Source organism: Oncorhynchus tshawytscha, linkage group LG21 (assembly GCF_018296145.1).
Source record: "Oncorhynchus tshawytscha isolate Ot180627B linkage group LG21, Otsh_v2.0, whole genome shotgun sequence".
Taxonomy (NCBI): domain Eukaryota; kingdom Metazoa; phylum Chordata; class Actinopteri; order Salmoniformes; family Salmonidae; genus Oncorhynchus; species Oncorhynchus tshawytscha.
Genome location: NC_056449.1, coordinates 4,318,706 through 4,343,523, shown reverse-complemented (window position 1 = coordinate 4,343,523; position 24,818 = coordinate 4,318,706). Strand labels below are relative to the sequence as shown.

The 24,818-nt window shown below is 40.9% G+C and overlaps 1 protein-coding gene and 1 long non-coding RNA gene across 2 annotated transcripts in view; both read left to right on the top strand.

Moving 5' to 3' along the window:
• The first annotated feature begins 10,222 nt into the window (after window positions 1-10,222).
• Window positions 10,223-24,818, top strand: part of LOC112220736 (alpha-1A adrenergic receptor) — a 35,917-nt gene continuing 21,321 nt past the window's right edge. Inside the window, exon 1 of the mRNA XM_024382594.2 lies at window positions 10,223-11,455. Coding sequence (XP_024238362.1) covers window positions 10,513-11,455 — 943 coding nt within the window. The 5' untranslated portion in view covers window positions 10,223-10,512. The remainder of the gene's footprint in view (window positions 11,456-24,818) is intronic.
• On the top strand, window positions 11,464-14,520 carry LOC121840348. The gene is made up of 2 exons (XR_006079526.1): window positions 11,464-13,846; window positions 14,105-14,520. It is a non-coding gene; the product is annotated as an uncharacterized LOC121840348 (long non-coding RNA).

Genomic DNA, 24,818 nt, shown 5'->3' with positions numbered 1-24,818 from the left:
TTTTAAATGAAGTGCACTTTAATATAGACCACGTGGAGAATTCAATCAATCTTATTTTAATATGAATAAAGGCTTGCTCAAGTGCCAAAATGCAGCATTTTCATGTCCCTCCATCAAGCCTGTGTCACTTCTGGGAAGAGCAACCCGCATCAACCCACTTCATCTCAAAAAATGTCCAAGTTTTACCATCATTTATATTATTATTCACATTATTATTTATATTAATGTGATTAGTGGTGCATTTTCTATCAGTCATTTTAAGGTCAACCCTGCTATGCAAACAATTGACCTATTTCAAATAATGGACCACTTCATAAAGTGAAATGATTGACAGCAGGTGACATCGTTTGGGTCCTCCGAACAGCATGGTGGAAAAGGAAGAAAGTTTTCTGTCTCTTGTGGTCTATTTATACTTGTTTTATCATCTTTGACTGAGGTGGTCGAGCTCAACACCAACCCTGTTCACTCAATTAATGTCAGGAAAACTTGAATTTGATTTCACTTTCATTATCTATGGAACATATATATAATTCCTAATTTCATGAACACCATGCGGTCCCATGCTCTTAACCGCATGAGGAGTAATAGCCGATCTTCACCTAAAACCTCAACCCTGTTATTGTCAACCCTGTTAGAGGCCCAATGGTAACTTTATCAGTTTGATATTATATGTGAGTGTATTTGTACAAGGGATACTTGATCAATCAGTAAATGTTGGATTTATCTCATATAATAGTTAGGCAGTTACATAAGTGAGATGTTCGACGAGCAGTTGTCCACGTGCTTTTGATCATGTAGTGTATCTAGTAATTCATGTATCTTAAATGTACATACTGTTGTTCTTTTCCTCTTTTGCCATTTGCATGGGTATTTACTGTGCTCAAGGCTAATTATGTCTAGAGGAAATGTTTGGTCTAGTTGCATTGTGACGCGTTTCAGTTTCATATTTAAATGCATTAATTTGCCATTTTTGCAATCTTCCCAGTGGATGCGATGTTCAGGTGCACATGAACACTTGCTACACTGACGAGAAAGAAGTTTGTTTTTTTCCCATATTGTAATTTGTCATGTGTTTGAAGTTTCTGTCTCAGAGCTTCATGTTTTGTATGTCATGTCCGTGTGTAATGGGAATCCACATGGATTCTGCTTATGTTCTGTTTTTACATGTCTAATGGTTAACTCTATGTTGATCCAGCTCTGTACATTCACATGGGCTCAGACTTCATTCGTCTTACACATGTCTAATAATTAACCCCATGTTGATTCTGTTTCACTACTTCTGGGAAAACAGTATAGATACTGGAAATTCACCAGCTGACTGGAAATTCTCTAACAATGTTTGTCCTTCTTGAAGGTTCTCCCATCTCCACAGAGGAACTCTGGACCTCTGTCAGAGTGACCCTCGGGTTCTTGGTCACCTCCCTGACCAAGGCCCTCCTCCTCCGATTGCTCAGTTTGGCCAGGCGACCAGCTCTAGGAATAGTCTTGGTGGTTCTAAACTTCTTCCACTTAAGAATGATGGAGGCCACTGTGTTATTGGGTATTTCAATGCTGCAGACATGTTTTGGTACTCTTCCCCAGATCTGTGCCTCGACACAATCCTGTCTCGGAGCTCTACGGACCATTTCTTCGACCTCATGACTTGGTTTTTGCTCTGACATGCACTGTCAACTGTGGGATCTTATATAGACAGGTGTGTGCCTTTCCAAATCATGTCCAATAAATTGAATTTACCACAGGTGGACTAGAAACATCTCAAGGGGGATCAATGGAAACTAGATGCACATGAGCTCAATTTAGAGTTTTATAGCAAAGGATCTGAATACTTACGTAAATAAGGTATTTCTGTTTTTTATTTGTAATGAAAAAATCAACTGTTTTCACTTTTTCATTATGGGGTATTGTGTGTAGATTGATGAGGGACATTCTTTATTTAATCCATTTTAGAATAAGGCTGTAACGTAACAAAATGTGGAAGAACGAAGGGGTCTGAATACTTTCCGAATGCATTGAATATTCAAACCTGTATTTTGAGAGTCTGTAACCAGTAACTGAAAGGTTGGTGGATCGAATCCCTGAGGTGATAAGGTAAAATAAAATCTGGCGTTCTGCTCCTGAACAAGGCAGTTAACCCCATTGTTCCTAGGCCATCATTGTAAATAAGAATTTGTTCTTAACTGACTTGCCTAGTTAAATAAAAATTCACCGGGAACCACCTTTCACTATTAATAAACTGGACACTATTTTGCACCTGATCCTGCTGCCTTCTGCTACTTACTGCCCTTAAGGCTGCTCCAACATCCGTTCCCTGCGACACAGATCCAATAACAGGGAATGGTGCTTGTTGTCTTCATCCGCTCTTTTTGTTTCTGGAGGCTGCAAGTGACTTTCACTTCCTCTCCATCTCTGGGGCAGCAGGGTCAATCAAGTAGGCGTGATTAGCACAAAGACACACCTGGCCCAGAAGGCCAGCCCAAGGCGGTTCAGGGCTCAACCTCCTTGTTTTTGTTCTAAGTGAAAACACTACACAAGAAGTGGGACGGCATAGGCTCGCCCAAGACCTGCGGATTTCTACTTTATTATTATGCTTTAATAGTTGTATTGTTCTTAGTTTAAATTTGTGTTGCTGTTCCTGTCCATTAGTTCTGTATTTTGACATGTTCTCTGTTTTATGTGGACACCAGGAAGAGTAGCTGCTGCATCTTCAACGGCTAATGGGGTTCAGAATAAAAATCACAAATTCATGGTAGAGATTGTTAATCATAGTTAACAAAATATTAAATGTACTACCACCTTACCATGACTCTGTTCTCTGTCTATGGAAAATGACCTCTTCATCTTAGACAAACTTTATATTGGTTTATAGCGGTCAATATGCTACATTCTTGATGTGTGTCTATGAGAAAGGGGAAAGGGATAAACCTAGTCAACTGTACAACTAAATGCATTCTCCAAAAATGTGTCTTGCGCATTTAACCTAACACAGCCCATACAGTTATATAAGTATGGTATGGGGATGTTTTCAGTAAACACAGTGTCATTGAACCTGGCCTATTTTATAGAGCACATAGCACACAGTTATGGACCCCATTCCAGAAGGAATGTAGCTGCAGTATGGTATGGGGATGTTTTCAGTAAACACAGTGTCATTGAACCTGGCCTATTTTATAGAGCACATAGCACACAGTTATGGACCACGAAGTCAGAACTCTAATCACCATGACCCAACAGATAATAGATAAAAGCCCCACTCTCAGAAAGCCATGAAGTCAATAATCTAATGACTTCGAGCTAAAGCATTCAGCTCAGCAGCCTGCTGTGAGCGGATTGTGTGCCTGCCAGACGTAGCCCTTCGTCCATCAACCCCTCTTCTCCAGCCATGAGCCAGCCCAGGCACATGCAGGCATTCACCCTGATAGGCATGCAAACATGTACCCCCTGATGGCTGTGGTCCATCACATTTACAACACACAGAGAGGCTTACTCTCAGGGAGCAAACTGGGCCTTTAGCAAATTTGAGTGGCTGGGCCTCCCTTTCACTCCTGCCCCCCCCCCCTTCAAGTATAAATGGTGCTTCAGAAAGTGCCAGCCTTGCATTCTGATTCTGGAGCAGAAAGAGGCAGAAATCACCCAGTGGCCAGAGTGTCTCATATTGATGTTCGGTAGTAAATAGCCGGTGGCATGATGTACATATATAACATATGTACGTATATAACTGTATGGGCTGTGACTGTCACCGCGTGGGCTGCCATGATACCTTATCCCCGATGGACAGAGAGAAGGCGGGAGGGGAGGAGAGAGGAACATTGCGTGTGTGTTTGTGTGTATCAGCGAGACACAGAAGGACAGTCAGGCAGAAGAATCGGCAGGGAGACCAGGGTTTCACAGTATCTCTCTTTCTCTTTCGGTCATCGGAGCTGAATGTTATCCAAGCCCCATTACCAATAACAAAGCTATTCATCCATATTCCTCAGCAGCCAAAACACTACGGAGTCCTTTCAGCCCTCTCTGGCACAGTGGCAAGAAAACAACATGATTTAACTTATTTCCCTGGTCAACCTCCCTTCATTATTCTTAGCCTCAGATTCCCTAAAGCCATGATGAAATCAATAGGACAAGGCTGTCTTTAATTTCATCCAAGGCACTGGTCCCAGCTAACCCTCCACTCAGCAGCAGGTCCCACAGTTGTTTTCAACACATCTTCACAGCGGTCATCAACAGTTTGTGCACATTGTCAATCAACACATTGTGCTCAAAATTAGATATAAATCATATTTTGTGCGTATGGAACATTTCTGGGATCTTTTATTTCAGTTCATGAAACATAGGACCAACTCTTTACATGTTGTGGTTATAGTGGACTCTTGGAAACCAAAAACCAAAAATACAAGTAGTTCTAATTGTTAAATAGCCATATAATCTTAGATAAACTCTGTGAAAGACAAAATTAGCAAATGAGAGAGTTGGAAAAAGGGACAAAGAGAGCGAGACAGACAGACAGACAGACGGGAGTAATTATTGTCTCCCTGAAGTGTGCATGCTGAGCAGACAGAGAAGCAAGAGATGATGGTATTCCCTCTGTTCAGAAAAGTGGCAACAACAGGGCCTCTGGGAGGAAGTTCATGTGGAGCTGTTAAGGTGATGAGAACATCCTGTCTGCACCCAAATGGTACCGTATTCCCTTTATAGTGCACTACTTTTGACTGAGGCATATAGGGCTTTGGTCAAAAGTAATGCACTTTAATTAAAGGGTGCCATTTGGAACATAACCTCTGTTAATGTGAGAAGGTCTTAACTGCTAATCTTGGAACAGAAACCTGAGACGCCTCTCTGGACTTTAAAACGCCTAAAACACCTGTGATTGACAGGTCCAGAATCTATATTAAACTGCCGAACTAGGGAAAGATTACGTTAAGAGAGCAGTGGCTTGGTGCCAATTGTCATAGCCGTTTTTCTTTCCTTATCTCCTTTCCTACATGACCACCGATCCTGTTTGGGGATAGGTTAGGATAAGGAGAAAGCCCCGATAATCCCTGAAGACGTTTTAGATCTCTAATCAGGAAACAAAAGAGTACAAGGTTAAAGAACTACAGTATATAATACTGCTGACATACACTGCTGTTCAAAAGTTGAAGGCAATATAATACCAGAATGGTAAACCAACCCAGCAGAGATAGAAACTCTGTAATGGTATTATTATATAGTATCTCCAGGGGTACTTACACATTCATCAGAATAGCCATGAAAATGCAATAGCAGTGTTGACTAAGCTGAACACCTACAGACCGACCACATTAACCAACTGAAATATCAGCATTCTTGCATTATGAAGAGGGGAAATGTGTTCTATTCAGTGAGGACCATAACATTTTAGCTGAAATACATATTGTATAACTGTCTCTGTAAATGGTGTTACAGCTATTCCATCTCATACCAGTGCTCTATTGCTAGGGAGGTACAGTTGAGGTTGGAAGTTTACATACACTTAGGTTGGAGTCATTAAAACTTGTTTATCAACCACTCCACCAATTTCTTGTCAACCAACTATAGTTTTGGCAAGTCGGTTAGGACATCTACTTTGTGCATGACACAAGTCATTTTTCCAACAATTGTTTACAGACAGATTATTTCACTTATAATTCACTGTATCACAATTCCAGTGGGTCAGAAGTTGACTGTGTCTTTAAACAGCTTGGAAAATTCCAGAAAATGATGTCATGGCTTTAGAAGCTTCTGATAGGCTAATTGACATCATTTGAGTCAATTAGAGGTGTACCTGTGGATGTATTTCAAGGCCTTACCTCCAAACTCTGCCTCTTTGCTTGACATCAAGGGAAAATCAAAAGAAATCAGCCAAGACCTCAGAAAGAAAATGGTGGATCTCCACAAGTCTGATGATGGATCTCCACAAGTTCACAAGTCTGATTCATCCTTGCGATTCATCCTGGAAGAAACAGGCACAAAAGTATCTATATCCACAGTAAAACGATTCATATATCGACATAACTTGAAAGTCCGCTCAGCAAGGAAGAAGCCACTGCTCCAAAACCACCATAAAAAAGCCAGACTATGGTTTGCAACTGCACATGGAGACAAAGATAGTACTTTCTGGAGAAATGTCCTCTGGTCTAATGAAACAAAAATAGAACTGTTTGGCCATAATGACCATCGTTATGTTTGGAGGAAAAGGGGGAGGCTTGCAAGCAGAAGAACACCATCCCAACCGGGAAGCACGGGGGTGGCAGCATCATGTTGTGGGGGTGCTTTGCTGCAGGAGGGACTGGTGCACTTCACAAAATAGATGGCATCATGAGGACGGAAGACTATGTGGATATATTGAAGCAACATCTCAAGATATCAGTCAGGAAGTTAAAGCTTGGTTGCAAATGTGTCTTCCAAACGGACAATGACCCAAAGGGTACTTCCAAAATTGTGGCAAATGGCTTAAGGACAACAAAGTCAAGGTATTGGAGTGGCCATCACAAAGCCCTGGCCTCAATCCAGAATAAAATTTGGGAGCAGAACTGAAAAAGCGTGTGCGAGCAAGGAGGCCTACACACCTGACTCAGTTACACCAGCTCTGTCAGGAGGAATGGGCCAAAATTCACCCAACTTATTGTGGGAAGCTTATGGAAGGCTACCAAAACATTTGACCCCAGTTAAACAATTTAAAGGCAATGCTACCAAATACTAATTGAGTGCATGTAAACTTCTGACCCACTGGGAATGTGATGAAAGAAATAAAAGCTGAAAAAAATAATTCTCTCTACTATTATTCTGACATTTCACATTCTTAAAATAATGTGTTGATCCTAACTGACCTAAAACAGGGATTTTTTACTAGGATTAAATGTCAGGAATTGTGAAAAACAGAGTTTAAATGTATTTGGCTAAGGTGTATGTAAACTTCCGACCTCAACTGTATCTGATATTGGCAGAACGCTTAAATGTTTGTTCATCTAACTGCACTGTCCAATTTACAGTAGCTATTACAGTGAAATAATATCCTGCTATTGTTTGAGGAGAGTGCACATTTTTTTAAATTAATAAAAAAATGTGATGGATTAATTAATTATTAATAAACAAATTAGGCACATTTGGGCAGTCTTGATCGAAAATGTTGAACATAAAAGCAATGGTTCATAGGATCAGTCTAAAGCTTCGCACATACACTGCTGCCGTTTAGTGGCCAAAATCTAAATTGCACCTGGGCTGGAATAATGCATTATGGCCATTCTCTTGCATTTCAAAGATGAGGGTACAAAAAAAATACAAAAGAACAGTTTTTTTTCCTTTTTATTATCTTTTACCAGATCTATTGTGTTAGATTATCCTGCATTCTGTTCACATTTCCACAACCTCAAAGTGTTTCCTTTCAAATGGTACCAAGAATATGCATATCCTTACATTATGCCACCCTAGAGCCTAATGCATCACCAGTTTGAAAAATAAATGTAGCTTCTGTTACTGATGAGCAAGGATACCAATCAGTCTTGATGGGATTCATTTTTACATCTATGCATTGCATACATGTATTCTATGGTTTCAAACACAGGCCAAATTCTGCCATTGATCCTCTTCAACTCTTGACAATGTTTCCGCTCCATTTAACTAAATGACAGATCAAGAGGCACATGCAGTGCTCTATTAAACCCTTATTAAAAAGTTCATCTTTGGAGGAAATATGTGACATTTTCCTCCCTTGTTCTCACCTGAGGCACTTTCCACTTGGCAACGCTCAGTGTTCTAAAGCAGACAAACCTTCACTTTTTTTAATGCCCAAAATATTAAATCTAGCGTGATGCCAAGTGGAAAGTCTACCAACCACTAAAATCCAGTTTAGGATATGTAGTGATAGGCTTTTAGATTATTTATTTCTGAACATTGTTCATATTACCTGAATATTGTGGAGTTTCTTGTCAGATAGAGATTTTGAGGGAATAATCCCAACTGAAAACATAGATGGATCCCAAGACAAATTTGAACTAAACCATTTTTAGATCAGAAAGCTATTCCCCACAAAATGGTCTGTCGACAACACATAAGACGCATGGACATGATAATGTCCTGAGTGATTTGTTCGAAAAAACTATTTGACAAAAATAGGGATTTGTTGCATAACAGTATCTCCTCTCATTAACACCCATTCTGGACATAAAGGCATAATTGTTTGTTTTTAAATCAAATCAAATTTTTTATTTGTCACATACACATGGTTCGCAGATGTTAATGCGAGTGTAGCGAAATGCTTGTGCTTCTAGTTCCGACAATGCAGTAATAACGAGCAAGTAATCTAACTAACAATTCCAAAAAAAACTACTGTCATACACAGTGTAAGGGGATAAAGAATATGTACATAAGGATATATGAATGAGTGATGGTACAGAGCAGCATAGGCAAGATACAGTAGATGATATCGAGTACAGTATATACATATGAGATAAGTATGTAAACCAAGTGGCATTGTTAAAGTGGCTAGTGATACATGTATTACATAAGGATGCAGTCGATGATATAGAGTACAGTATCAACGTATGCATATGAGATGAACAATGTAGGGTAAGTAACATTATATAAGGTAGCATTGTTTAAAGTGGCTAGTGATATATTTACATCATTTCCCATCAATTCCCATGATTAAAGTGGCTGGAGTAGAGTCAGTGTCATTGACAGTGTGTTGGCAGTAGCCACTCAATGTTAGTGGTGGCTGTTTAACAGTCTGATGGCCTTGAGATAGAAGCTGTTTTTCAGTCTCTCGGTCCCAGCTTTGATGCACCTGTACTGACCTCGCCTTCTGGATGGCAGCGGGGTGAACAGGCAGTGGCTCGGGTGGTTGATGTCCTTGATGATCTTTATGGCCTTCCTGTAGCATCGGGTGGTGTAGGTGTCCTGGAGGGCAGGTAGTTTGCCCCCGGTGATGCGTTGTGCAGACCTCACTACCCTCTGGAGAGCCTTACGGTTGAGGGCGGTGCAGTTGCCATACCAGGCGGTGATACAGCCCGCCAGGATGCTCTCGATTGTGCATCTGTAGAAGTTTGTGAGTGCTTTTGGTGACAAGCCGAATTTCTTCAGCCTCCTGAGGTTGAAGAGGCGCTGCTGCGCCTTCCTCACGATGCTGTCTGTGTGAGTGGACCAATTCAGTTTGTCTGTGATGTGTATGCCGAGGAACTTAAAACTTGCTACCCTCTCCACTACTGTTCCATCGATGTGGATGGGGGTGTTCCCTCTGCTGTTTCCTGAAGTCCACAATCATCTCCTTAGTTTTGTTGACGTTGAGTGTGAGGTTATTTTCCTGACACCACACTCCGAGGGCCCTCACCTCCTCCCTGTAGGCCGTCTCGTCGTTGTTGGTAATCAAGCCTACCACTGTTGTGTCGTCCGCAAACTTGATGATTGAGTTGGAGGCGTGCATGGCCACGCAGTCGTGGGTGAACAGGGAGTACAGGAGAGGGCTCAGAACGCACCCTTGTGGGGCCCCAGTGTTGAGGATCAGCGGGGAGGAGATGTTGTTGCCTACCCTCACCACCTGGGGGCGGCCCGTCAGGAAGTCCAGTACCCAGTTGCACAGGGCGGGGTCGAGACCCAGGGTCTCGAGCTTGATGACGAGCTTGGAGGGTACTATGGTGTTGACCCCTTTTTACGTTGACCCTTGAATGAAAGCTTACTCATGTTTTATATCCTCTACTCATATTGGGCCAAATTTGTGAATGAATTTAAGCCTACCCACCCAAAAGGAAATTAAAAATGATGTGTTAATACTGAGAGGGAACCACCAGAGCAGAGCTTGAACCAGCAACCCTGTAATTATGGTGCGAATGCACTGCCACCTGCCATGAAACTTCAGACCTCTTGGCAGAGGCAGTAAGTACACAGTCACATAAGGAGGTTGCTGTCTATATAGCATCTCCCTATATATTTTTACCAGGTCATTTGGTCATTATCCAAAGTGGTGGAGGTCAACCCTGAAAAGTTTAATGCATAAACCTTGCCACAAAACCAACAAAGAAATCCATGCGTTTTCTGCGGTGTCAGAGCCATTTTCCTAGTGCGTTATTCTTGAACTATACATTTTTGTTTGCCAGTATGTATATCTGCCAATTCATACAGTCAAACTGTGTTTAGGAGAGAGCCTCTGTAGCCTATACAGAGCATTGCGCGCAGATCAGTGAGGTTTGACAGGAGCAAAAAGAGGGACGACTGCCCGCCCCCTCCGTACTTTTCAAGCAGACAGTTAAGGGGAAAAACAGAGAAACAAAGAGAAAGCGAGACTGTACTGCAAGTGGACGGATGTGACAAAACCATTATCATACAATTTCATCCAATTGGTTTCATAATTGAAAACGCACCGGTTTGCAAATGGAATTTTAATCCTTGATAACTTCTCCACTAATCATGTAGCCTAACAACACTTGGCCGAATTTAGTAAATGTATTTTGGCATGGTGTTGCTCGTTTTCGTGTGCTACAGCTCCATGTGATTAGAAACCTGCTATGGAGGACCTCTTTAGTCAAAATGAATCTGACCACTGACGATGCGACTCATTTATGGGGAAATTATTCCTTATTGGAACAATACGACGCGACAGTGGGGACACCGTGGTTGTCAGAGTCGCCTGGTGAGGTGGACCTTACCCGTGCCATCCCGCTCGGCTTCGTCCTGGGGGCTTTCATCGTGTTCGCCATTGTGGGCAACATCCTCGTCATTCTGGCGGTGATGACCAATAGGCACCTGCGGACCCCGACCAACTACTTCATTATAAACCTGGCCATCGCTGACCTGCTGCTGGGCACCACAGTGCTGCCGGTGTCTGCCACCCTGGAGATTCTTAACTACTGGGTGTTCGGCCGGATCTTCTGTGACATCTGGGCGGCAGTGGATGTTTTGTGCTGCACGGCGTCCATCATGAGCCTGTGCGTAATTTCTATCGACCGTTACATCGGGGTGAGCCATCCGCTGCAGTATCCGAGCATAGTGACCGAGAAGCGGGCACTGCTGGCCATGCTTGGGGTGTGGGTGCTCTCGGTGGTCATATCCATTGGACCCCTCCTCGGGTGGAAGCAGCCGCCGTCGCCGGACAACACTGTGTGCCTCATCACCGAGGAACCGTTTTACGCACTATTTTCCTCCCTCGGTTCCTTCTATATACCACTGGTGGTTATCTTGTCCATGTATTTTAGGGTTTATGTAGTCGCCAAACGGACCACCAAGAACTTGGAGGCCGGGGTGATGAGGGAGAGGATGAACACGAGTGAGCTCACGCTCAGGATCCACAAGGGATCTCAGGTGCAGGATGACAGCAGCAGCACTGGGAAGGGCCGTGCAAATCAGGCAAGGAGCTCCCTGACGGTGAAACTTCTGAAATTCTCCCGGGAGAAGAAAGCAGCTAAAACGTTGGGAGTCGTGGTTGGCATGTTTACGCTTTGTTGGCTGCCGTTCTTCCTTGCGTTACCCATTGGTAGGTATATATATATATATATATATATATGTTTTTTTTAAAACATATTTTATTGACACCTTTCCAAACGAATATCCAATACACAGCAGGCCACAGCAGTTTTAATGAAATACTATAATAAACCTAATAATATGCTAATATAGCCAACAATTAAAACAACGCTCAATATGTGATAAGACACATTATAAAATATTATGGTAAATTAATGTACATGTTGGTGCCATATTCAATTTAACAAGCCATAATAGGCACAAACCATAATCTACCCACACCCAAAACAGAATAGTGGTGCAGGGGGTGCTGGAGGCAAAATGCAAAACTGGAGAAAGTCTCAGTGCACTTTCAGTCAGATGCAAATGTATTTTATTTACCAACTGTTGAAAAGTGTCTGAGAAGCTTTTTCATGAATATCTGGAAGTAAATCTAAGTGGTCCTTCAGTTCCATAAATTCCATCTCCAGACAGTGGCATATATATCATAATATTCACCCATTGAATTACTGCCCTGATTTATCAGCATGATGCTGTGTCCCAAATGGTATCTTAGGTGGGGTCCAGTAGGAGCTGGTGGAGGCCTGTAGGGGCTTGTTGGGGCTGGTGGAGTCTGGTAGGGGTCTATGGGGGCCTGTAGGGGCCAAAACCAGACTTCACTGACTGATAGCAGTAAAGAGCCCACTACCACCGTCACGGCTGTAGAGAAAACATCTCAGAGGAAATTAAACAAAATATGTTGTGGAGAGGGGACTCGTGCTGCTGGGCACGTTGTGGTGAGGGACAGAGCAGTGCAGACCGACGAGGGAGGCTAAGAAAACATGCCTCTTTATTTACTGCTGTTGTTTTCAGAGTAGAGCTCGCTGTCAATCCCGTTCTCTTGGTCCTCTCTCTAAGAGGTCTGGTCCAGTATGGTACTGTATTAGTTACCTCTTATAACCCACAATAAACCAAAAAGCACTTAAATTCCGTATACATGCATTGGCTTGGGACAGTTGTGAAGGCATGCACTAAACCAAATCATGCAGATCTTCCTTAGAAAGTATGTAGAGCACCTGAATTGTGAATGAGTTTGTACTTATCCGTAGTGTTTTTTTAAAATCAAATTGAATGATATTTGGTGGAAACCAGTTCAAAGTAGAGTGACCCAAAGATGAAAAATGACTGTAGCTGGTACTGTACATTGAGAAAGTTTGATCATAAAGTTACTGATCCCCTCCCCCCGTGTCAAAGACTTGGATTTAGGAGGCAGGCATTGTCAAGGATTTACTTCCGGCTTTTTGCAACATCACATAAAGCCGGAAATGTAATACGGCAATGGTAGCATCTTATCTGAACTAATTTAAATATGTACCACCTTAAAACCGTCATCTCATGTGCCCCTACCCCTTGCTTTGGCTTTGTTTACAAACCTTAAGCTAGCTACTAGTAGCTAGTTCAAGCAGAAGGTACGACCAAAGATACTGCTAACCTTTCATCTGTGGTATGACTGTTAGCTACAGTAGCAAGCTACTTACCAGCATGCCGGCAAAAGCACACTGTGTCGTAACTAGTGTAAAATGAGTGTAAAATGAACCTTACATAGTGTAACATTAACCTTAAACTATTTCCCAAAGAGTGAAGACATCCAACAGCAGTGGTTGCTTTTCATTTCTTAGCTTAGCGAGATGACTGAAAATGACGGTCATGGCACGCGTGTGCAGTGCACATTTCGAGTGAAGTTGCTTTATCAATTTGGGGAGAACATTCGATGGGTCTTGCCAGGAAGCTAATCCTGAAGACGGAATGCATCATTGACAGTGGATCTTGCAAGCACGGACCATAATGTAAGTATCAGAGTTTGATGAGTGTGACACAGTAGCCAACATTTTGGGTGGGATCACGTTAGATAATGCAACTGTGGCTGTGACTGCTTTGACTTGTGAACTGTATATTTTCTGTAACAAACCTGATAGTCACCATCTGGTTTTTGTTCCTTCATCCCTAATTCCTTCAACATTGAGTCTTAGAGCTGCCAGCACACAGCTGACACAAAAGAATGTTGTCCACAAAAGGGGTTGTGTGTGTACGTGTGTGTGTGTACTATTTGTAATTTACCCCTGAAAATCATATTTTGCCATTCCATTGTGTTTAATTATTATTTTTTAATTACAGTTGATGTAGCTTGTGTCATTGGGACTAATCATGATGATGAGGGGGAATATTATTTCACTTTCCATCTCCTTTTGTCTATCCAATTTCATCAAACTGTAATGATAGACATTTTAGAAAAATCAACATCTCTCTGTCTGCACAGCTTCCCAGGCAACTGCAGCAGGAATGATGTGATACAAAATCATCTTTCCCAAGGCAAAGAAGGGGGGAAATGCTGTGAAGCCTGTGAAGACAGACCCAATATACTGTAAGTCATAGTTATTCATTTAAATTCTGCATCAATTGAGCATTTCAGGCACAAAAAAAAGTCAAATTAGAAACATTGAAAAGTTTCACAAAAAAGTACAGAACCAAATATTGCATATTTAAAATGGAATATATCAAAAATTCCAGGAAACACATTGTAGAATGACTAGATCACTACATCACTGAATTGAAGCATCATCTCAATGAATTAAATTCACTTCCCACTTAACTAACATTTCCCCTTTCAAAAATATTACAGGCTATGTTGACAGGCTCCTGGATCTCCTCTTCAACGAGATCACCCTTGATAAAAACACAACAAAACACTCTCGCTCACGGCCGGTTGTGATACAGCCCGGGATCGAACCAGGGTCTGTAATGACACCTCTAGCACTGCAATGCAGTGCCTTAGACCACTGCGCCACTCGGGATTTACTTTGTTTAGTTTTTTTATTCAAGCATTCAGACGGGAGATGAGTGTTACAAATTGTATAAATAAATGGGTCCTGGGACACTGTATTGCGGCCGGGTGACAATATTAGGCTTATGGCTGAAGTTTTGTATTTTTATGTCAAATTATTTCTCACCTTTATTTCTCATGGTTGTTCATGTTGCTCAATATTTTGGCCATGCTGGCCTATCGTAAAATATTTAAATAAATGTCTGATCAATATACTCAATTACGAACATATTGTCATTTCTAATGCTAATTGTCCGGTACACTTATTGTATGCTGTTTTCGTGTACATTCCCTTATATCTAAGCTTCTAAGGTGATTCAGGCTTTACAACATCTTGTGAAGAAGTGTATCAGTTAACTGTATTTTGTAATTAGTTACAAAATAATCCAAATGTTTGTCTGATATCCAACAGTCCATGAACAGCTCTGTCTACCATGAGAGCATTTTGCAGATAAAATGGGTTGAGGCATGCTATTTAGGCTCAGAATGACATGTGGCCCGTTGTTTACCTTCTTACCTGGCAATGACCACAAGGGCATTTCAAAGAGCTCAGTTAAGGTGCGCTCATAAATATAAGCTCCCCGCTAACTCAGCCTGTTCTTTCAGGCTTCCTGATAGTTAGAGATGACAGAAAAGGTCAAATGTATTTTAATAGCATAAAAATATTATGGGTGATGTTTTGGTCATTCAAAGGCTATTTTTACTTGGGAAATAGGATGACTGTGTGGGACCTTTAAGTTGTTTACAGCAGCCATGTGGGAACGAGCTTGGTGACAGGCCAAGTTCTTAGGCCTCCCCTCGCCACTACACACACACGCGTGCACCACATACAAATACACACACAGAAACATACTGTACGCAGGCAGGCGCAACCTCACACACACATTCTCTTTCTCTTTAAGTCCAGGATAATTATTATGAATTTGCATAGTATGTATTCCTATCTGGGATGAGGTCGCTGGTCACCGAGCAAGGTCGGACAGCAGGAGATTCCTCCAATCGCTCCATGGAACGTTAAATTAGACAGCAGAAGCATGGAACTCTAGGAACATTCTGGGGTTGTATTCCGTTGATCGTCAGGGCTCTTCGGAGAGGGAGGAGGGGGATGTGAGAATTTGGATGACTCTGGACTCTGTTTATTCAAGACCAATCAACAGAAAACCAAGGGTTCATTTTTGCAAACTCTTGAAAAACGTTGTCTCAAAATCTTCATCAGCCAATTAAAATCATCTACGTAAGTTGCAAGTGATATAACGCTACAAGTAAGCTTATCCCATGAGATAACCTGACACACTTAGCCCTATGCTAACAAGACCAGCTGGCCATGATTATTTCCTATAACAAATTCCACATCAGTCAATCTTAGACTATATATCCACTATCCAATGTCAATTTAAAAAAAAGTAAACTTGGCCACCAGAGGGATATGTTAAACCTCCAAATTCAAAGTATAATTTTTGTTGTTGTTGTAACAAGTCAAATGTCCCAATGTTGCATGATGCATCCTTGACTACGCTACTACTAACATTAGACAATATTCAAAAGGCACGTTGTCGCACATATGACAAAAAAGTGTAATACACTGTTTATTAAGGGACAATACAATACAGCGCATCATGCTACTTAACAGTACAACCTTATCCCACCTTACTGCTTACTTTAAGCTGAACTGCAAGAGGTGTGAATCCAAGCATAACTGTGGCCCGTTTCAGGAAGCTAGGTGTATGTCGCATGTCACTACTTCACAGGAGAGGCATTTGAAAATACTAATACAATTGTTAAATTACAAATATAGTTGGTTTAACCACGGAAAAAGCAAGGAACCTTCCCGCCATGATTGGCTGAGATAATGGCTGGGCCCCGGACATGCAGAGAGATAAATTCGGATTGGTCTGTCATGTGGCATGCATCTGTCTATAACTTGAGCTGCTCAGTATGTGTAGATAATCCTTTACAACCATGGCTTTTTTAACGATAACTTTAGCCATGGAGGACTGCAAAAGTTTTGCTACTGCTCTCAACAACATTGCTGCCCTGAATCTAGCAAGTGCTATCGACAAAGACCAGTGGGAAAAAGTTGTGAGGGATTACTTTCTGCACACAGTCAGTGTGAAAACAAACAAGCTGTACAAACAAAACAGAAATGACACAGGACGTCTTAGTTAAACGGGTTCCAGTCTGCCGTGAAGCGTTCACCCATCTATATGGGTAAGAGACTAGCTATATTTTCAGATATTATAAATGTATAATTTTGTCAGAAATTAATGAATGGTGGTTAGCTATAACAATCTGTTTGTGATGCTAGCTAGTGCTGTATGGGTTGGGATTATGGTTAATTGTTTAGCTAGCTAGCTACATGTCTAAGAAAACACTCCACTTCACCAGATGATTACATGACCCATCAAGTTAGCCAGGTGTGTCTGGGGGTGATTACGGCCGTCTATTGTATTTCATGAACATGTGTACATGTCTAGACAATAGTGACCCATCCACAGCTAGATGTGTCTGGGGGGTGGTTATAGCATTTCTTTCACATGACTCATCAATTTAGACGTGTGTCTGGGTAAGCGTCATCTAATAAAATATTTTTGTCTGGATACTTTCTATTTTTGATATTGCTACTATGCAAGTAACCTTTTCACTGTACCGTTTACACATTCTGTATCCTGTGCATGTGACAAATACATTTTGATTTGATTTGATATAGTTTGTGTTTACCAGATAAGGCAATGTGAAGAACAACATGACCTGCACCACATTCAGATTAGGGTATAGGCGAAGGACTAGATAGTGTATTTTTACCTGGAGTTTTTCTTTTGTAGGCTACTACTTTCACCACTTTTAGTCTTGAACTCTTGTTTACTACACTACCTTATTCACTCTGTTTAGCACATGGCCTCACGTGAATCCTTAAAGAGATGGGTGGGGCTAAGGCTTAAGAGGGTGTGAACAATGCTGGATAGGTGTAGACAAAGAAGAGCTCTCCACTAGGTGTACCAAAACATTCAAAGGCAATTTTCTCAAAAGTGGCGTTACAAGTTTATCAACTTTCAAAGCAGAATTACTTTCCCATTGTTCCTCGACTGCAGTGCATGATATACCATTTTGTAGCTTTAAATCTCTACTTTTATCCAATGTAAAAAAACAAATGTTGCAATATAAGACGGAATAGAGGTGGTCACATGCATCCATATTGATGACATACCCACACAATTCTTTTTAAATATCCAGTATATTATGACAATCCCATAGGCTTTTCCTCACCCAAGCTTCCTCTATTCTTCCTATCCCATAGTTTGAAAATGGAGGGTTAAGGATGGGTTCAAAAAAGAAAATAAGCTCCTGATCCTAATAAGCTCCTGCTTCTTTTCTGAGCCCTGCTTAAATGTCTTGCTCATTGGCTCAATGTCTAAGCCCCAGTAATAGGAGCCTGATAGGAGCAGACAGACAGACACGCACGCACGCACACACCACACTCACACACACATCCTCTCCCTCCCAGCCCTGCTCCCACAGCCTTCTTCAGCCTCGGTCAACCCACTGTGGGGGATTTCCTGTGAGCCGCTCATTTCACCCAACCGTCCCCCCAACGCATACAATATCTGCCCAATGTTATGTCTGAGTACATTCAGCTGGATAACATATAACAAAGCAAACACTATCATGTAGGAACTATTTTCCTTTATTTGCAATCAGTGAAAGCCTTACCATGTTGATTTAAATTAGTTGCACTCTACGTTAGCATTCCAGAACACGTCAATATACTCTTAGCAGCTGACTGCACTGACTGCTTTCTAATTTTACAGAATAAAATATTGACTTTTCACTACGTTCAGACCACATAATAGGGCAACAATATGTGATTATACAGATATACTAATCACAATATTTCACATTGTTTGTCTGCATAATTGAAATCTAACATTAATTTTGCAAAAGACAAAGTCTACTTGATCAATAGTTACGTTGCGCTCTTATTAAAGGGATACTTCGGGATTTTGGCAATGAGGCCCTTTATATACTTCCTCAGCATTTTTATGACACTGTGTGCAGTTTGTAGGAAGTTGCTAACTAGTGCTAGTGCAATTGCTAACTAGCGTTAAAGCTATTACTTCCAGTCATTGCGCTAAAGCTAGTTAGCATTGGCTTGCGAAACTACATCTAACTTCCTTCATACTGGACACAGAGACAAAACAATGGTATCCATTACTTCTTCTGACTCTGAGGAAGTAGTTAAATGGCCTCAATTTCAAAATCCCGAAGTATCTCTTTAACCAAGTGGGAATTTACAACATACAACTTGGACAAATCTACTTGAACTTCTCTCCAACTGGTAATTACTAGTGGGAACGTCATACAGAGATTGTGGGTAAATGAAGATGGTTCACTCAGGCTGTTTACCATTGAAAAAAATGGTCAGTTCCAGTCTACTTAACAGGGTGGGCCTCCCATAGACACCAATGCAATAGCAGCTGGGTCTGGTCTACTTAGTTCATTGACTTTCATTGAACCAGAAAAAAACAGCGAGTGGAGTGTCTGGCTTCCGTTTCTGACTCATCTATCATCCTGAGCTCCCACTTATCCCACATGATGGGTAGCCTAGTGGTTAGAGCGTTTGACTAGTATCTGGAAGGTTGCAAGTTCAAATCCACTGAGCTGACAAGGTACAAATCTGGCATTCTGCCCCTGAACAAGCAGTTAACCCACTGTTCCTAGGCTGTAATTGGCAGTTAAATGCAACAACAAATCTCTTAAACTGAGTTTAAGTTGGTTTTACTAGAAAAACATTTGCCTAAAGCATGGCTGTAGCTAGCTACTGTCTACCTACCTAGGTAAATTTGTACGGTCTGGTCACGGTGAAAACATTGAGGTTTGTGCCATATTTATATTAGGCTAAATAATTGTTCTAAATGTAATCTCTGTGCCTGTGCACATGTATGCATATTCAATTAGCCTACACTAATGTTGACGTTATGCTGGCACAGTTCAACTGTAGTTCAAACTGTACAATCAAGTATAATTTAGTATATGTTTTGTCTTAGAGCTAATACCATGTGGAGCCTGAGGTTCTTCCTGCAGTGGATTCTAGTTGGAAAGAAACATAATTCCTTTGCCTGCATGCGTCATTGAAGCAGAACTGTATCCCTCTCGATGAATTGGACATTATGCTGGAACAAGCAGCAGGCCTAGATGACTCAAGAGGAGCTGCATGGCAGTTTGATCATGACAACACCCCTCCCATAATTTGCTGATCAACAGATGTCTGTACATTACATCTCAGACGCACACAATGTACTCCCTGAACTTTAAAACACGGATCACACTATTTTCTTACTGTATGTTTCTTTGTGAATGGCAATCTCATCATGACCACTTCTCTCATCGTCTGCTGATCACTAGTTCTCTGCACTTTACTACTCCTGAGACACACTGAACTGTACTATATTGTTCATACTGTATTTGTTTTGTATGTTACTTTTACCATATAACATTCTTGTTGAATATGTAGTTCTGGTTTTGAATCAACATTAAATAGTTTACACTCCCCTGTATGTTAGAGTGACGAATAAACATTATTTGAATATATCTGAATTTCTAACATCTGTTTGATGCTACAGAGCCCTGTACAGCATACTTGCATATCTTGCATATAGACAAATGTAGAAGTTTGATAGAAAATATCCCTATATATTTTAAGGTGGTTCTGCATTGGTCTTATGTTCAGCCACACTGTCCTTTATCTGGCTTCGGTAGACTGGCAATGGTGTTTGGTATGGTGGGCAGGGGAAGCTGAGACTCTTTGTGCTTGTGGCGAATGGTCTTGTCCTGTCTGCGGTGTACCGGCCAGCTGGATAAGACTCTGAAGGAAGTGGTGAGTGCAGGGCTCGTAGACCTTCTTAACCACCAACTTCCTTAAGCTCTTGCAGAAGATTTGCTGATGGAAAGACATGGTTCTGGTGTTAAAGTTTTACACTCAGTTGGGGAAGGAGCATAGTGAAACACTCTTTTGTTGGTGAAGGCATCAACCAGTCAACAAAGTACATTTGGGGAATACAGAAGGTGTGGAAAGTCTTAGGAGGACAATTCTTACACAGTATGTATTGGTGTGTATGGGAAATTGAGGAGAAATGGCACCTCAATCACTATCATATACAACAATACATTTCCTGTCTTTAAGCACAAACCTGCACAACCAAAACTCCCTTCATCATCTCAAAGACCTGTCTGTAAACCTCACCCAGCTCATTGACTTTGAAAGATCATTCTTATCAATAGTAACCCTTGGCGGGGGATTTCTGTACACGTCTTTGTATTACACTACTGTTCAAAAGTTTGGGGTCACTTAGAAATGTCCTTGTTTTTGAAAGAAAAGCACATTTTGTCCATTAAAATAACATCAAATTGATCAGAAATACAGTGTAGACATTGTCAATGTTGTAAATGACCGATAAATAGTACCCGTAAACACCAGTCTCAATGTCAACCATGAAGAGGCGTCTCCGGGATGCTGGGCTTCTAGGCAGAGTTCCTCTGTCCAGTGTCTGTGTTATTTTGCCCATCTTAATCTTTAATTTTTATTGGCCAGTCTGAGATATGGCTTCTTCTTTGCAACACTGCCTAGAAGGCCAGCATCCCAGAGTCGCCTCTTCACTGTTGACATTGAGACTGGTGTTTTGCAGGTACTATTTAAAGAATCTGTGACTTGTGAGGCGTCTGTTTCTCAAACTGTACTTGTCCTCTTGCTCAGTTGTGCACCGGGCCTCCCAGTCCTCTTTCTATTCTGGTTAGAGCCACTTTGAGCTGTTCTGTAAAAGGAGTTGTACACGGCGTTGTACGAGATCTTCAGTACATTGGCAATTTTTCATATGGAATAGTCTTCATTTCTCAGAACAAGAATAGACTGATGAGTTTCAGAAGAAAGTGCTTTGCTTCTGGCCATCTTGAGCCTGTAATCGAACCCACAAATGCTGATGCTCCAGATACTCAAATAGTCTAAAGAAGGCCAGTTTTATTGCTTTTTTAAACAGAACACCAGTTTTCAGCTATGCTAACACAATTGCAAAAAGGTTTTCTAATGATCAAATAGCCTTTTAAAATAATAACCTTGGATTAACCAACACAACATGCCATTGGAACACAGGAGTGATGGTTGCGGACAATGGGCCTCTGTACGCCTATGTAGATATTCCATTAAATAAATCAGCCGTTTCCAGCTACAATAGTCATTTACAACATGAACAATGTCGACACTGTATTTCTGATCAATTTGATATTATTTTAATGGACAATAAATGTGATTTTCTTTCAAAAACAAGGACATTTCTAAGTGATTAGGTAGTGTATGTTTTGAGACTGCAGAGAGAAGAATTAGGTGGTTGTGTCAAAACTGTTGTAGTCTTGATGTTATACCTTTCAGTGTCCCTTGCTGGTTTCTGACCCACAACTACAAGGTGTGTCCGCTCGCTCATGCTTGTGTATTTTTACGAGGAGAAAATGTAAAAAGAGAAAAAGGGGTAGACTAAATTGATTACATGGTCTGGAAAGCACATTGTGACCCACAGGCTACCTCTAACCACTTGGTACCTCATAACACAGACACAAACCCGTACAAACACTAGCCAATTCATGTTAATACTATGCTTACTGTAAATAGAACTTGCAAATATTTTTGCCAATTTACCTTCACCTTGTGCAGAGCTAGGGGTTGGAAGCACATGCTGGTGGACTCAGATTCTGTACCACCTACAACAAAATACACAATTTAACCAATTGATCTCTATTTGACTGGCTACCTTAGCACACCTAACATGGAAATTTCAATGTTGTCACCATGCTTTTAGCTAGCTAGCATCACTAAATTGTCAGTAAGATTGCTAGCCAGCTGATAACTAACCAACCATAGATGATTTATATACATTCATTATTGCTACCAACACACAGACTGAGTTAGCTGTATCGGCAAATATATGTTTCAGTAATGGTGTGATTTTCAGACAAGAGTCGAATAGATGGCTACTACATTGAGCTACTCTTATTTGCTAATGTTAGCTAGCTTACGTTAGCTAACATTTGTCAAAGATAAAAACAAATATGTTTGCTATGCTGAAGGTAGCTACCAGACTATACGACATAGGCGAAATTGATTGACAGTCTGTATCCCAAAGACTTTCAGAGTTCCATTCAGGACTGTAAGCTAGCTAACTTAGTCCAGCTAGGCTAGCAAGCTAGCTAACGTTAGGTTATCTCTAATAGCAAATCTTCTGTTTTATTGTGAAGAAAAAAATGTATGGTATCTCTTCTCGGCTGGTATCAAAATGGATTCTCCATCAGTTCAGCCTGAAAATCCCTCTAGTAATCTTTGGTCACATCGGGGTAAATCTCTGGTATGTAGAGCGGTGAAAGATAACTCCTTTTTGCACTTGTTTGAAATTAACACAGCCAGGCAAAGAACAGCACACAGGCATGATGAGAAACATTAAAAGAAATGTTAAAAATAAAATAAAAATCCCTAGAGAAACTCTGAGATTACTGTGTGTTGTTCAGCCGAAGTAAACAATGCCATCTAAATCCAAGTTTGTGGGCACGCCTCATCTACCTAGCAGGGCGGTATCTGCATTTACTATCAATGCTGAACTTTGTGGTTTATTATGAGCATACAAATACACAGGCAGTCTGTTCTCGCTCTGCGCTCGTTCTAGCTTGTAGTGTGGATAATTGTTATGTTTATGACAAAAAGGTAACATTGTTAATATTGTCATGACCACATGCAGTGGCAGGGGGAAATGTCATGTCTCATCATGGTACTGTCTTTGATGACCCTAAAAAGTTTCAAGTTGATAGGCCATTGTGAAGTGGATTTACAACTCGGCCATTATAACTGGACCATCTCTTAACTAATCCCTTAGATTTTCTAAGACGGTAAATTAAGAGCTGTACTATGGGCCTACATACCAAATGTTGCGTTATCTGTAGTTATGTTTCATGATAATAGGTTTTGCAAAGGTTTTCCAAAAGGAAAATCTATCCTGGCAGACCATATGGTTCATTGATGCATATGTGTTCAGCATAAAGTAAGAAAGACACCTACTTACAAAGTCTAGGTCAAATGGGGCGGCTGATATGAGGGTTTAAGTGAGACTGCTATAACAGCGCCACCTATAGGCCAATCTCTGCCATTCTTTTTGACCAAGTTACTCATTGCCTCTAGTTTCTGTGTGCCAAATTAGAAGAAAAGTGACCAATCTATGCTTCAGTTATTTGGCTTCGCTGTGAACCCCTAATAAATTCAACAGTCAGACAATGGACGAAGACACTCCAAGTATTTAATTTTTAAAAAATCATTCAGATATCGACTGAATTGTAGCACATATGATTGTACTGGCAAGGACAAATAGTGAATTGAGTTGAGGGCATTTGTGGAAATTCAGGTATTCAATTTATTGTACATTTTTACTTTTTTTCTTATATGAAAATGTTCTTAATATATCAGGTATTTTTTGTATACATTAATGAAATAAAGAAAAGAAGAAAATAATATGTGCTGACCTTAGTTCCTTTGTTTTTGTCTTAGTATGGTCAGGGCTTGAGTTGGGGTGGGCAGTCTGTTTGTTTTTCTATGTTTGTTTTTGAGTTCGGCAGTATGGTTCTCAATCAGAGGCAGCTGTCAATTGTTGTCCCTGATTGAGAATCATACTTAGGTAGCCTGGGTTTTACTTTTGGTTTGTGGGTGTTTGTTTCCGTGTGAGTGTTTGTTTCCGTGTGAGTGTTTGGTACTGTGGTACACATGGTACTGTTTCGTTTTGTTCACATCGTTTATTGTTTTGTTCCAGTGTTCAGTTTGTTTATTAAAAAGACATGAACACTTACCACGCTGCACCTTGGTCCTCCTCTCTATCTCCAGACGACATCCGTTACAGCTGGGTGTATTTGCACACATTAATACATTAATATATTAAGGGTAGAACAGGGCTACAACTGCGCTCTCTCTAGGCCTATCTGCGCTCAACTGCGGTGTCTAGACTGCATCATTAATTATTCATTACTGTTGTCATGTTCTCTTGCATAATTCAACAAGTGTGTCAAGCGAAGTATAACCATGTGATTTCATATCAAAATCCTTGGCTCTAGATTACACCTATCTGTACATATCGTTTGTGAGATTAGACATATCACCGCAATCCAAGTGTTCATTTTCAGGAAGTTGCTTTCACTGAAGTAAGCTAATCTAATTTGTAAATGTATCAACTATATTAAATCAATTGTACACAAAAAAATCAACACCCGTCAAAAGAAAGTTATTTCATCTCTTTATTGTGATGAAACTGTCGAGACGGTGCGTTAAATCCCTGACACAGCATTGGTGTTTTTATAGATGCAATGGAACGCCAATGTATTCCACTGTTTGCCAGGCCATTACAAACGTTTCAGCGGTCGTTACGTTAACAGGAAAAAACGAATGGCACAAGCAGGGGTTGGAATAGAAATCATTTTCCAATCGTTTCTTTCTGAACGG